Genomic DNA, 15,577 nt, shown 5'->3' on the forward strand with positions numbered 1-15,577 from the left:
TATAGCACGGATACATTTAAATGTGTTAAAATATTAGATATCCATCTGTAATCATTGACAATTTTTTTTTATGTGATGAAAAAGAAGTAGAAAACATGTTATAGAATAACTTTTTTGAGATAATCCTAAACTTTACCTTCTTCCTTTTAAGAAAATTATATGGTGTCTCGTAAACCTTACTTTACTAGTATTTTCTGGCCATGTAATCTTTTAAACAATGTAACATTATCATTATGTTGGTTTACTACCACCTGATTTCTGTATCTAGATTTCTTCAGTACATATCATATGAATACTCTGTAATACACAAGTACATGTTGTATTTTTGTATGTGGAGATACAGCACTGAAAATTGGGTATTTACTAAACATCATGGATAGCAAACACCAACCATTCAAGTATTCTTGATTACTAATATTTATTCATAAAATCCAACCATAAACATAACATATGCGACAGCATATCACATGAAATTGAGAAATATTTTGTTTTAATATTTCCTCTTTAAAGAAAATAATGTACTATTCTTTCTATACAACTTAAAATAAATCCCATTCTACTGGAAGATATTGAAAGCATTTTTTAATGTTCAACAAAAATTTAAAAACGGGAATTTGAAGTTGTATACATTCTGAAAGATAATAAATAAGGTATTTGTGTATCCATTACAAATTAAAGTCAACCCCTTCAATAATTAGACACCTCTGTACTGCCCTTCAAATGTCTGGTTTCCAGAATGCATTTTTATGTTAAGCTAAGAAATCGGAAACCTTGGAGAATGACTGGTTTTGATTCCAATTTACTTACTTACTTACTCAAAATGTTGAATGCCAAGACATTGTGCAGATGAGCGGTAACGGTAAGTGGTAATGCAAAGCAAAAACCACTTGGCTTTTCGCATTTACATAGCGTGCAAAATTTGAGAGGTGTGGTGGAAAGTTGGAAAGGTGTTTTGACAAAATATAATCTGCTTCTATCGTGAGCGGGTTTGCTCCACGTTCTTTGTAAATGGTCATAAGAAATAGGTTGTATATGTTTGTTTTTCACTTTACTGTCACTGCTTGGCCTTAAGAAAATGCTAGAATAAAGTTTTTTTTAGCATTCTGAGACAATACGTTTGTTTCAATTGTATATTTAAAAGAAAATGTTTAAATTATATAATGCATGTTTTAAACATCACATTCTTTTATTCACTTCTATTCTCTAAAACATTATTAACTTTTTATGTGTACATCTTTGTTCAATGTTTTTATTCAAAAATACATTTTTTTGCTTAAAAAACTGAATGAATACAATTCTAAACATCTGGCCTGATTTCACTGTGATATTAAAGAAAATAGTACAACAATCTTTCTCACAGTATACATAATAGTGGAATAATTGACATCCAACTTGCTTGTCAATTAAAAAATGAAATTTGGTGGCAAATATATATATCTAAAAAGAAAAAGAAATTAATGTCATCTGCGTAGTGTTTGATTGTTTGAACGCACTCTCTAGAATACGACCTGTGGTCTGTAATGCTTTTGTTTCAGTTTGTTATTTTTCATTCCCATTGTGAGATGAGGTTTAGACTTAAATTTCTGCATAAATCGTAGATCTGCTAGTCGCGCCTCACCGACTTTACCTGTACAAAGAGAAATGACAAGATTAAAATAAAATACTGTTAGTTACTTTAGTACAGCATTAGGGCGGTTTCGCAACCTTACGAATACGATAACGAAAACGGATACGTCATACATTTGTGAAACTTTTGAGCTGATCCCCATTTCATATTCGTAAAGCGTATTCGTGTTGACGAATATCACCAGTCATATTCGTAACTACAAAACGAGTATAGTTTTTGATCTATTTTGCACATTTTGCATTTGAATTAGGAATGATTCATGATTATAATATAATTATATATTTATTGAAAGTAATTTACTAAAGTAATTTACTAAAATTCCAGGTCAATTTAGATAAATAGCAGTTTTTAAAGTCCTCACTCGCTTTGATGTTACGCTAGGCCTAGGCAGCCAAGCACCAAGCTACACGTACCTGCGCTTCGCTCAAATTTACCGCAGTCATATTTTGGACGCGCCTCAATATTTCGTTGCCATGCGAAACAGATATTTTTATGGCTTACGAAAACGAATACGTGAGCGTGACGTATCCGTTTTCGTTATCGTATTCGTAAGATTGCGAAACCTCTCTAATATATTTAATTTTACATAACAATTGGTTGGTATAAGTGTTTAGTAGAAAGTTTATGAGTGCATATTAGCCAATCACATTTAAGTGAGATATTTCCCTTAAAATAAATAGTAAGGATTTAGAATTTCTCTTAAGTGGAGTGAAAGGAGATAATTTTAAATTATTAGTGTTTCATTTGGCCAAAACTTGAATGAATACAACAATTTTATTAATACTTTTCTGTATTTAATTATATGCTAATAATAATAAAAAAAAAATAATAATGGAAAAATAGTTTTTCAATCAATGTATCCAAATTACTGTACAACATAAATTGTAGTGTAGTGTAGTAAAAAACACAACATTTTCCTTAAAATTTGACTGCTCATCTGTAATTCCAGTGTGAACCATTCGTAAGGAAAACTTTTGGTGATACAGTAAACTACGCATGTTGACCTTGTGTAACTTTTTATGCAAATTCCATTAGATTCAACAGCAGGTCGACTGTATCACTAAGTTCATATATTATAGCTTACAGTAGCTTAATTTAGAATTTAAGCCCATCAAACAGGTAATAAAGTCTTACCTCCACTACCATACCAGCCCAGTGCTTTATAGTGAGTGTTTAGTCTGTTTATGGTGGCGTTGTTCCTTACTGCTACCTCTCTAGTTGGTGGAACATTCTGTTTATAATATCGGAATAGCTCTCGATGACCAATCTTTGCACCTATGAAAGCATTTGATTGAAAATTACTGTAATCATACAATGATATTGATATACCTTAAAAGTAATAGTGCTGCAATTGACTCTCCCAAAACCAAAAAGGTTCAATCTTTAAAAACACATTTGGAATATAATAGTTTCTATTGGGATGAATATTATACTGATTTAATTATAGCCTAATCTTAAACCTATATCCCACATAGCCATTGATAAGAGAAAATTACTACACAAGCAGCTATAGCTAGCTCATCACACTACCAACATTAAATTGAGGCATGTGCCCTCTATAAAAAGATCATAATATTCTAAAGCTATTAACCAATCAGGTGGCATGAATTTAAATATGTACTATGATAAAAAAAATTGTTGAATAAATTATAAGAAATGTGTACATTTTTACTTGTCGACATTACACCTGGCTAGTACTGTACATCAAGTCCAGTCAAATCAAATAATTAGTCACATCAAATCCAAAGCCATTTTAATGTTTTAGTTACAGTATTATCTGGTGCACTTTTATAGTTTTATACAGACAATATTGAAAACACCTGCATTAAAAAAAGATGTAATAAATGCAATAAAGCTATTGAGTGCTCTCCTCTTATTTTTTTTTAATGAAGGTATGCTGAAGGCCTATGTGTGCTGTAAATATAAATCTAGGATATCTTTTCTGTCCTCCTTTCCATTTGACACTGAATTGATTAAACTAATTAATAGTGCCCTAGAGTTACTAATTAAAGGATATGTAAATGTTCTTGTGTTCGAATGAAACTGTAAAATTGAACCTATTTAAAGAAGTTCTACTTTTGGCACCTCATTCAAACAGCTGAATAATGGTACAGTCCTAATAGAATGTGACATAAAAAATGTGGTAAGTAAATAATTCTAAAGAACTACTGGTACAAAGTTGAAATCAGGTTTCAAGGGAGCCACAGTTTAACCTAAGCTGAAATTAATTAGATAGCAAGAGAACAATATTTTAACTGTTTTGTTTCATGTATAGATTAGAGAGATCATCGGTTCGAATCCAATGCTCGTCGCATTGCCTGTGTTTTTAGGCAAGATACTTTACTTACACCCAGGTGTGTACAAATGGGTACCTGGTAAGGTCAAGACACAACTTTGTGCTGATTACTAGCTGAATTATGGGAGCATGTTTCCACATGTTTGATCCAAAAAATGAATTTAGTTGATAATACAAGGCTTAGAGGTTTCACAACAATAGGCCCTTTGAAAATCTAGGATATTATTATTATTTATCGGTTATCTCCAATGTTCTTCTGGGTAGTTGGTCATGTCTCAACTGCTTCCCGCATCTTACAGACATAACACCTTCCTTAATATGTTTGCTGTTCCCAGGATGGCCGACATCTGAGCGCTCCCTATGATGTCCGGTACATTTAACTTTTCATGAAATTTTGTTTCATTTTTTTAAATTGTTCCAAGAGCGCCAATTACGATTGGAACCACTATAACTGTTGCTGCTCTGTGTTTGTTTGTTTTATCTTTATACTGGGTGACCTCTTCAGTCAAAGACTGATCTCCCAGAGGGCCCAGTTGGTGATCAGTGGCTGTGATGTACTAGTACACCGGGGTAACCCCCTACTCGTCTCGAAAGATGTACTAGGTTCTTTAAAGTGCACACGAGCAAGTTGTGTACACTGGACCTACGGTTTATAGTCCTTATCCGAGAAGACTCGTTCTACCACCAGAACCATGGAGTGAGTGAGCCCCGAACCCCTGCCGATGTAAAGATGAATGCCATTGCAATGATATTAGTGATTTATATGACAATATTATTGAGTGTCTGAAAGTCAGTTCTGAGTTGTGTTTTAAGTTTTAAAAATCAAAAAGTCAGTGTTGTCCCTGGGTGGAATAACCAAGTAGCTGATTTCATAAACATGCCCGGGAAGCATTTTTGAAGTGGCGTGGGTTGGGTACACCCAGATATGGCCACATCTATGAACACATTAAAATCACTAGATCGAATTTAAAAAATGCCCTCAGAAAGTGTAAATCCAACGAAGAAATGCTAAGAGCGGACTCAATGGCTTTTGACGATGAGGACTATAATAGTTTCTGGGGTAAGGTTAAGAAATCCAGTTACGCCAATACCCAGTCTAACATTATTGGTAGTGCTAAAGGGGAAAATGAAATTTGTGACCTACTGTATGGCGTCAACATTTCTCCGATTTATTTAATAGTATTGACTCATCTGAGCATAAGACTTTTGTTAATGAAACTCTTGAGAACTGTACAGGCAGTGAAATTGAAGTTTCACCCCATAATATTAAGCTATTAATTGACAAATTGCCCAATGCTAAAGCAGCGGGATATGATGGTCTATGTAATGAGCATTTAAACTTGCTTCTGAGCGACTTAGTATTATTTTAAGTGTATATTAAGGCAATGTTTGTTCACGGGTTTGTTCCAAGTAATCTCACAAAAGTCACGCTTGTGCCGGTAATTAAATCTAAATCAGGGAATATCACTAATAAATGGAATTATCGGCCAATTCTGGTGTATATTTGCTCTTAAACAGATTATCGAGCATTACAACAATCATGGTAGCCCAGTTTATTGCTGCTTTTTGGACGCTAGCAAAGCCTTTGATAAATAAAGTGAACCACTGGACACTTTTCAAGACCTAAATTGATAGGGGTACCCCTTCACCTGTAGTTAAGATACTGAGATCATGGTATAGGAATCAGGAATTTGTTGTTAGGTGGGGTGGTTCCGTTTCCGATTCTTTCACAGTTCGTAATGGGGTTCGCCAGGAAGGCGTTATGTTCCCTTTAATTTACAATGTGTACACTGATCCGTTAACTGTTGAACTGACTCAAGTCAAAAGAAGGTTGTGAAATTAACAGTCTTAAACTGAATTGCCTAAGCTTTGCCGATGACTTGGTTCTTTTAGCTCAGTCGGTGGCAAGCTTACAAAGCCTAATTGAACTCTGTGAAGGTTTTGCTAGTGACCATGATATTACTTTTAATGAAACCAAATCCAAATTCTTGCTATTTTGCCCGAAAGTCCGCAACCTCAAAGGTGTTCCACATATTACCTTAAATGGGGCACCTCTAAACGTTGATAATTCAATAACCTATCTTGGACATGTGATCAGTAATAATCAAATGTCAATATCGATCTATTTGCATTAGGGCCAACTCCCTAAATAGAAAGTTTGGAAAATGTTCTACTACGACTAAATGTTATCTATTTAAGAGTTGATTGATTGAAATATATATTTATACTGGGTAACCTCTTCAGTCAAAGACTGGTCTCCCTATGGGCCCAGTTATGATCAGTGGCTGTGATGTACTAATACACCGGGGTAACCCCCTACTCGTCTCGAAAGATGTACTAGGTTCTTTAAAGTGCACACGAGCTAGATGTGTACACTGGACCTACGGTTTATAGTCCTTATCCGAGAAGACTCGTTCTACCACCAGAACCATGGAGTGAGTGAGCCTTGAAGTTCCACTGTCTTAACCGCTCGGCCACTCACTCACTCACACAGTTACTATGTCAGCATGTACTGTTCAACCTTATGGTGTAGATATAATAAGAGCACTCTGATATCACTGAAAGTATGTTATAACAATGCCTTATGTTTGCTACTTAAGCAGTCTAGAAATTGTAGTGCAAGCATGATGTTTGTCTTAAATGACGTCCCATCCTTTGATGAGTTTAGTTTTAAAAATCGTGTGAACGCAAGTAGTAATTCTTTGATCATGGCCATTAATCGCCACGTTCTTAATGTGTCAAGAATGCACATACAATGGAATGCCTTGTTGCATTGACTTTATATATTTGTTCTATGAGCTCTTAGATTAAGATTTTTTTTTTCTCTCTTTTGCTATGGATATATTATGTCACCATGATATTCTGAAATAAAAAGATGAGTGAATGAATATGTGGGCCTACATTTCTTTACAATAGTAATATCAGGTCGAATTGTGTTTTAATTTTTTATCCATGTAAACTGTCATGTCCTAAGTAATTTGAATGTTTTTATTCTCTGCGACTGCTAATGGCTGATGGTCATACCATTTGTCAGTACATTCGATTCCGTGTCCGCAATGCCACCTTGTCATGACGCTTTCTATACTCTCTCTGGGCGAGCATCTTGCATCCACTGATAATGTCTTACAGTTTCAGTAGAGTCTCCACACAATCTACATAACGGTGTTTCTTATGTCTTATCTATACTGTATATTATCGCATTCGTTCTTAAAGCTTGTTCTTGAACAGCTATCATCAAACCTTCTTTCTCCTTCTTCAAAAAACCATTCCGAAGCCACCTCCAAGAATCTTCACCTGATACATCTGCTGTTTGTCGCACAAACTCTCCATGTAGGGCTTTCTTTTTCAAGCCCTTAGTTTTCTCATCTTTCCACCTCTTCTGATAATCTATAAGATTCTCTTTTTCATCGAACACCTTCTCCTTTAAAGCACATTGCAGCATCCACTTTGTAGTATTTTGTAGGTAGCCATGCAATGACTTACGCCCGTATTCTTAAACCGGACTTTAGTCGTAGTTCGAAGTTCGACTTGAAAAAGTCTATTAAAAAAAAAAACTATTACTTCAAATTCGATTAAAAAACGAAGTAGTCGAAGTTTGCAGTTCGACTTAATGAAGTCGAGCTTTTAGTCGAGTTGCACACGTCTGGGTAACAAAGGCTAAACATTAACCAATGACAAGAGAGTATTTGACGAGCAGACGAAATTTTGCGCATTGATATCACTTTCCATTTCTTACAAAACTTTTTACGCATCAGGACTATTATACATGAAAAATAATTTTAATCATTAATTATTAGAACAAGATCAGTATTAATTTAACAGTGAAGTACTTTTGATTAACAACAAACAAAATCTTCAAAATATATTTAGGAACCATGGAGGTACGGTAACTTTCATATTTTCTAGGCCTCCAACAAAGTATGATCGCGACGAACCACGCACTTCATAGCGTGACAAGAAAGCGCTAGGCCCCCTAAACATTCCATCGCGTGGTGAATTGCCGCATCTCCCATTGTCGCTATGGCGTGACGTAGTTCAAGTCGGACTTGCGCGAAGAAAATAATGTAATTTGTATACAGTTGTAAATAAAGATGATTTTCATTATTATAACTTATACCAAAGTATATTTAATTAAGCTAATACAAATATAGATATTTCATTCTTCAATATCTGGCCAATATAACAACTCAATGACTGTTACGTTTTTTATAAACATCGTTTAAAAACCATTTAGTCGACCATTTAGCCTGCCCCCTCCAGGACTAAAAAAATCGATCAAAATCCGTCTCGATTTAGTCGAGGTTGGCCTGATTTAGTCGGTGATTTAGTTGAAGTTCGGTTTATGAATTAAAATGACGTCATTTTCTTAGTTTTAGCTCGAACTACGACTAAAGTCCGGTTTAAGAATACGGGCGTTACTCTCTTTCCTTACACAGTCCTCAATGCTGATCAGCCCTCTTCCTTCTTCCTTCCTCGGTAAATATAGTCTCATGACATTACTTCTGGTATGCATACTTCCAACCATGAATGTGGTATAGTCTATCCACGTCATTGACAAGTTAGTTAGTCAGTCTTCTTCGGCAAATTCTTTAGGATTGCCTTGTCTACCAGTAAATGGTCCTTTGTTCCTCGTCCTCTTTTTCTGCAACCTTTTTGCTCATCAGCTAGAATGTCGTTCCCATCAAGGTGCTGGTACAGCTTTTCTCCCAAGATTCCAGTGAGTAGTATCCACATTATTGGCAGACAGGCAATAGGACGCTACTTGCCGGAGTACCCTTTGCAGGATTTTTTTCGAATTATTACTGTTCTTCCTTTTACCATCCACTCAGGCACCAACAGTCATTCAGGTGAAATTTTAATCTGTTGTGCAATACAGACACATTTTTTAACCAGTATCCCTGGACTAGGCCAGGTCCAGCTGCCTTCCAATTTGCCATCTTATTAACTGCTGTTTTGATATCTACCATAGTTATTTTGTCATCATCTTGTATTTCAATTGCACTGAAACTTGTAAAGTGCCTTTCTCTTCGAGGCTGTATTTTCTATTCAATCGATCTTTTTCTTTGTGTTTTAACCTCATGTTTCCCTTTCGGCTTTCCTCGATCTTGCTGAGATCTTTTCTCCATGTTTCAATACTTTGTTTTATAAAAACATGGAGAAAAGATCGAGGAAAGCCGAAATTATTATTATTACACTTCTTCCAACTAATAAATATGATAAAAGTGAATGCAACAAATGTGCCAACAAACCTGAAGGTAGTACAAGTTGGTATCCATCTGCTGTGCTTTGTAGCACATCTTCTGGTATCTCCTCATCTTCTACCTCCTTCATGTCAACATCATATTTCTTTTCTCCATCATGATTGTAATCAGGGTAGCTACTCCTGTTAAAACAATCAACAGTATGATTTAACATAATATGTTTAATTATAGAGGGTAAAATTTGAATGGTTCGCATACAAAAATGTTATTCTAAAATTAATTTCTTTTTATAGATGTGTCAAGAAAAGTTGAAGACAAGAACAAGTCTAAGAAGATACAGCAAAGGGTGTTAATGAGCTAACACACAGCTTGTCACAATATAGGAGTGGAGTTGTGGCTTGGTGGTTATGATGCTTGGCTACCACTCCAAGGATCATGGGTTCAAGTCATATGTCAGGATTTTTTCTAAGGACAAAATTACTCCCAAAAACTTTGTTTATGTACAGCATCTTGTGTATATGTTTGTCTCGTCAACCTCTGACGGTCCTTAATGATCAGCAATTGCTTATTTATTTATTTTTTTATTTCAACAATATTTTAAAGGATGGTCCATCCAGCCAAAGCTAATCATTAGGCACCCTCACAGAAATACATCATGACAAGACATAAACATGTAACAATAAAAATTAAATTAAAATAAATAAAATTGATAAAGATAAAATAAAGCACAAACATTTTATAATCAAAAATTAAATAAATTAAATTGGCCCTCTCAGAAGAAGTGATAGGAAAAAGTAAGAAAATAAACAAGAAGATGGTTCTTGAGGAAGGAAGAGTAAGATGTACAAGTCGGATATTCAGGCAAGTATAAAAGCATCTATGAGACTTTGACACACATTCTGAGGCAAAGGGTGTCAATGAGCCAACAAAATTATCATTTCTTACCCAAGACAAGGCAATTGATAGCAATAACCACAGAATACCCAAACAAACCAGGGCTATTCTTGCTATATGTTTTGGAACATACACTACCATACTAGACATGCTGTGTTATTGAACAAACCTGAGGTTTTAACATTAACAATCATACCAAGGCAATTCTTTGCAAGATTTTAATACAAAAATCTATGAGATTCACAAGCACTCATGGCATAGAAGTTAATTAATGTAATCATATTGTACACTGTCTTATAGTTGCTGATTGTGACTTCCAATTACTAGGATTAATGAATTTTACAGAATAAAGTGTTTCTAACCTGTAGTCATAGAAATCTGAAAACTCAAAAGCAGCATCTCCATCAAACTGCAGTTTACAATGACCTTTGTCTCTCATGTGTCGTTGTACTGCATCCAACGCATGAAATGTTTTGCCTTGTTTGTTACACCACAAACAGACGAATCCACAGCCTACCTTTTCACCTGTGAATAAAACAGGAAAAGTTTTTTTTTTTTTTACTCAGATATTTGCAAAAATAACAAATAATATGATTTATAGGAATAATAATATTGGCAATAAAAAGTTGAGATACTATTAATATATTCAATATAAAAGCAAATCAATTTTTTTGAGAAGTGTGCACTCCAATCAAACTCACCTAAATAAGTGAAAAGCCCTTCAAGGTCTACTAAATACTCAATAAAAGGGAGAAAGAAGCTGTGATGGACTATCATATGATGTGAATTTTCGTCAATTGTCTTGCTAGACTTAAAGCAGAATAGACAGTCAGTAACTGGTATGGCATCACCTTCATAGTCCTCCCACTCTTCATCGCTTACTTCTTCCACTTCCATATCATCTAAGAAAAAAGTTGATAATGAATTTATAATTTCCAAAATAGTTGTTTTAATAGTATGCTTACAATTATTTATGATATTAATAGTATAAACCCATCCTTAAAATTTGGAATAATTTTCATGAGAAATAGCCTCATGGCCTGGGTATATTGACTCATGTGTGATAGTTAGTCCATTTCTGTGGAATTTATTAAGTGACGTAGGAAGTAAAGCAATGAAATGAACCAACTAGAATTAGGATTTGGTATTTTTTAAGCTGTAGTTTTAATATCAATGGGGGCATACATGCTTATTTCTCTACTAAAGTAAGGACTTAAAATGGCACAAAACAGGCTAGAATTAGACTTTAACTATACACTTGGTTATTATCATAATTAAAGCTCTAACAAAAATACAATACAATATTAGTAGTGACTTGACCAATACCAAATTATAAAATCAAAATATTTAATTAATTATAATACCTTCATTATCAGCTGCAGCTGCTGCAGCATTTTTGTTTTTGTCAACATTTGCTTTTGATTGATTCTTTGTTTTCTTTTTATCATAATCATCACATATATTCTTTTCATTATTTTCTTCCAGTTTTTTCTCCTGTCGTTTTTCCTTCTGTTTCTCCAATTCTTTAGTAACTTTTGCTTCCTGTGCTTTATGTTTTTTCGACTGCATATGATTAGCGTAAGCATTTTCTGTGTTGAAATTCTTGTTACAAACTTGACAGTAACTTTTTACTGACTGAGTTGATTGGGCTATTTGTGCTTGTTGTGACAACACTCTTTGCCGGAACTCATCCGAAGTAATGGGTGACATATCTGCAACCTTGCGCTTTAAATTGTAACGATGCCAGTCAGATTTGTAATGTCCTCTCTGGACTTCTATGCTAGCAAATGCTACTCGGCATGTTATGCATGTGTAACTTGCCATTTTGTAGTTCACACTGAAGAAAACAATTAAGTTGAATATTGATTTCATTATCAGTACAGTTACATTACATTTTGAAAATCATCAATGAATACTGGAAAACTTTGGAAAAAAAAAGCACATGGGCTTCTACTGTACTTTTTAGGACTTGGGTGGGCTTCTTTTCGAGATGGGCTCCTTATTACTTTTGCAAACTGAAGGGGGAGGCTTGTATTAATGCTGTAAATTTTGTGAATTGCTACTAAAATAATATGATTTTTGAGAATTGATAATTGTATATATTTGCTTAAAATGCATAAAAAAGTAGATACACCTTACAAGATGCAATTAAAGTACCATTTAGAAAACAAGAAATTGTAGAATAAACATGAGGCTTAATTTGTTGAGATAATTAAGGGTTGTAAAGTCATTGAAATATACCATAACACAATCATACATTATTTCTTTGACATTCTAACGGTCTCTCAAAAAGGGTTAGGCACATTCAACATTATCCAATTCTGTTGTACAGTAGGCCTTGGGTGGGCGGCATGAAATAGGTATGTTTTATCTTGGTCACAATAAAATAACATTTTTTTTAAATTTCATTTTATTTAATTTGTCTCAAATTCAAAAATAGTGTGACCAAAGTAAAGCATGACTGATATGATCAAAAGCATAGTTGGCAGGGCTCCACACCATTACTAAATATCACGACCAAAATAAAAAAAAGGCAACCAATTTCAAACATCATCGTCAATAGGTCATGCTAATCTTTGACGGGTTTTGCAAGGAAGTGTGCTTGGTCCGCTTTTATTCTTACTTTTTATCATATATGATTTACCGAAAGTTGTACTAACAGAAGATAAGATGTTTGCTGATAATACCAAAGTGTATGATTATGGGGAATCCAAAGAAAATTTGCAGATCTCACTTGATAATATGTTCAATGCCAACAAGTGTAAGATTTTTTATATAGGGAGATAATGTGACCCATGTCAACATTGTGGAAACTGCTATTGAAAAGGATCTCGCTATATACTTCGATAACAATTTTAACTTTGATTACCATATTATAAATAACTGTGTTGCTAGGCAAAACAAATAGTGGGTCTCATAAAACGAACTTTTTGTTACAATGATTAGGAAATGTTTCTTTGCTTATTCAAATCTTTAGTCCGCCCTATCTTATATTATAGCACTAACTGTGTCAAGCTTGCCTGTTTAGATAGCCTAGATAGTAGGATTTACCTACCTAGCCTAGCTGACTAGTGCCTCTAGGCTAGGCATACAGTAGTCCTAAATAGTGATATCTTACCATAGCGATATCTTACCTTAGTGATATAAGGAGGCCTTAGACTAGAGTAATTTCTTTTACTTGTGGAGACGGCCTCCTCTCAAAGAATATAATTTTCATAGGTTTGAAAGTATAGAGTGTTGTGCATAAAACCATGTGAGGGTAGTTTGTGCCAGAGCTTTATCACTCTTATTATTTAAAAAAAGAGTCTCTAAACATTGTGTTATTTCGTGGGGGAATTAATTTGTAAAAGACCTTGTGAGTGGACCCTAGGCCTAGATTCAGGATGGAAGATATTGAAGAAACGCTGAAATTCAATATTTTCAATCTGGTGTATAAAGTTTAAAAACCTCTATCATGCCGTAGTATCATTGGTTGTCAGACGATCGGGCCAAGCCGATCAGGCCCAGAAAATGAGGAGCATTAGGCCCGATCATCCCATATGTTGGCCTGATTGTCTCATGTGTTAGGAATCATGTTGGTCCGATACGCTTTTGCCGTCGTGTTCGCGTTTTATTTCTTTGGGCCCGATCATCTCGCGATTTGTGCCCAATCGTCTGGCCGATCGCCCATGGTCCCGATCGTCTGTTCCCCGTATCCCTGGTTTTATTGCGACCAAAATAAAACGTGACCGATTTGGGTTCGATCGATCGTCTCCGCTCCTGATCATCTTAAAAGCTCGTTGGGCCCGATTGTCTCACGCTTTGGGCCCGATCGTCTCACAAATTGTCCCCGAACGGCGATCATCCGTGGTCCCAATTGTCTGTTCCCCGTATCATTATATTAGTTAGGTACGAGTCAAAAAATTAAAAAAAACACATCATTTTCAAAAATTTTATTCAAATTGATCAACTACTTGATTTTATATTAACTTTCTTTTATTTTATCTTTATTTTAATCAGAATTTTGGTATAAAAATAATTGTGACCTTTTTATAATCAATTTTTAATATTTTGTATAAAACATCTTTTTACTTCATAGATTTTTTTTTTTTACAGAATGAAGCTTGCAAAATTTACATTATGCTAGTAACATCCCCTCCCTACCCCCCAATATTTATTTACATTCCGACCCATCCGGCCCCCCCCTTCATATTTATTTTCAGCTAGCCTAGCTAGCTGACTCTCTCTACTCTAGCCTCCAGGGTTATAGCCTAGCTAGTTAGAGGCCTAGCCTAGCCCTAGTATTATATATAGCCTATATTTTTTGGCTTACCTTAACCCTGCCTATAGAGGCCTAGGCTAGTAGTAGTGCTAGCCTAGATAGGCCCGGCCTAGCCTAGGGCCTAGGCTACCTAGTAGTAGGCCCTAGCTAGAATTAGATAGTTAGGCCTAACTAGGCTAGGCCTAGGCCTAGGCCTAGGCTAGGCCTAGGCCTAGATAGAGTCTTTAGATTGTAAATATAAAATAATACATAAAATGCACAATATCACTATTCAAAACTGGGATCCTAAACAGTACTTACCCTATGTTGTATTCTTTATAACAATAAATATTATTACATATAGGCGCGCCTCCTAATAAGCCTAGGCTCGGCCTAGCCTACCTCTTATTCCCACACCAAAATGAAGAAGTGTGTCCGCGAATGTTGTCAGGTATAGTATGTAGTTGTTTTTTGATAACAGAGAGCTATCACTTATGCCATCCTCGTATATAATTAATTTCGTACGGAAATACATTTAATTGATAATATCATTAGGTAGAGTATCCTTCTTACAATTAATTATCAGTAATATATATAACTTTTTAAATGTTAGGGATATATTTTAAAATAACTATAAATAGATATATAATTACACAAACTCAAGATGTTCTTTTCTGCCTGAAACCTAGGCCCACCCTAGGCCTCCTCCTCTGTGCTCTCACTTCGTTCGTTTTGCTACCTGATCCGTGCAGGCCTAGGCCTAGGCTAGACTGGATATTATGATTGCAAGCCAAAAAGGTAGATTTAGAAGCATATTTTATTGATTACCCATCATCAGTGTCACCCTTAACAGATAGTTAAGCTATATTTGTAGGTCATAGCTTATTTCAGACAATATTTTAGCCTCCAAAAAGGGCAGATTAGGCCTAGCCTAGGCCGGATGCTAGTCAAGTCGCCCCATCGCAAAGTCGCCCCATACAAAGTCGCCCCTTACACAGTCGCCCCATCGCAAAGTCGCCCCAAAACAAAGTCGCCCCGACACAGTCGCCCCATCGCAAAGTCGCCCCATCGCAAAGTCGCCCCAACGCAAAGTCGCCCCATCGCAAAGTCGCCCCATCACAAAGTCGCCCTATCGCAAAGTCAAAAATGAGCTGGTATCCAGGCGTAGGTTGAAGAAAGATTCGTAATTGTGGCTCTGGTAACTAATTTAACATTTTCGAAACTATAAATCAGGGATAATCTTTTTAGAACTTTCAAACAAGGGACTATTTTTTTAATGATTTTTAAAAAGCACTTCATTAAAACCTGTAAAATAAAAA

At 35.2% G+C, this 15,577-nt stretch overlaps 1 protein-coding gene across 1 annotated transcript; it reads right to left on the reverse strand.

Annotated features, from left to right (window-relative positions):
* Nucleotides 1-575: 575 nt before the first annotated feature.
* On the reverse strand, nucleotides 576-14,719 carry LOC140063624 (cytoplasmic 60S subunit biogenesis factor ZNF622-like). Its single transcript, XM_072110047.1, has 7 exons — nucleotides 14,580-14,719; nucleotides 11,383-11,855; nucleotides 10,720-10,920; nucleotides 10,381-10,543; nucleotides 9,173-9,306; nucleotides 2,762-2,902; nucleotides 576-1,627 (listed from the first exon to the last, which is right to left on the reverse strand). Exons 2-7 carry the CDS (start codon nucleotides 11,840-11,842, stop codon nucleotides 1,497-1,499), a joined length of 1,230 nt encoding a protein of 409 aa, XP_071966148.1. The 5' UTR covers nucleotides 11,843-11,855; nucleotides 14,580-14,719; the 3' UTR covers nucleotides 576-1,496.
* Between the last annotated feature and the right edge of the window lie 858 nt (nucleotides 14,720-15,577).

This window comes from Antedon mediterranea, chromosome 1, assembly GCF_964355755.1.
Source record: "Antedon mediterranea chromosome 1, ecAntMedi1.1, whole genome shotgun sequence".
In the NCBI taxonomy this organism is placed as follows: Eukaryota; Metazoa; Echinodermata; class Crinoidea; order Comatulida; family Antedonidae; genus Antedon; species Antedon mediterranea.

Coding starts and splice junctions, on each gene's coding strand:
- LOC140063624 (XM_072110047.1), bottom strand. CDS start 11,842: ATGGCAAGTTACACATGCATAACATGCCGAGTAGCATTTGCTAGCATA. Junction 2,903..9,172: donor CCAACTTGTACTACCTTCAG/GTTTGTTGGCAC, acceptor ATGCTTTCATAG/GTGCAAAGATTGGTCATCGA. Junction 1,628..2,761: donor GGGCTGGTATGGTAGTGGAG/GTAAGACTTTAT, acceptor CTCTTTGTACAG/GTAAAGTCGGTGAGGCGCGA.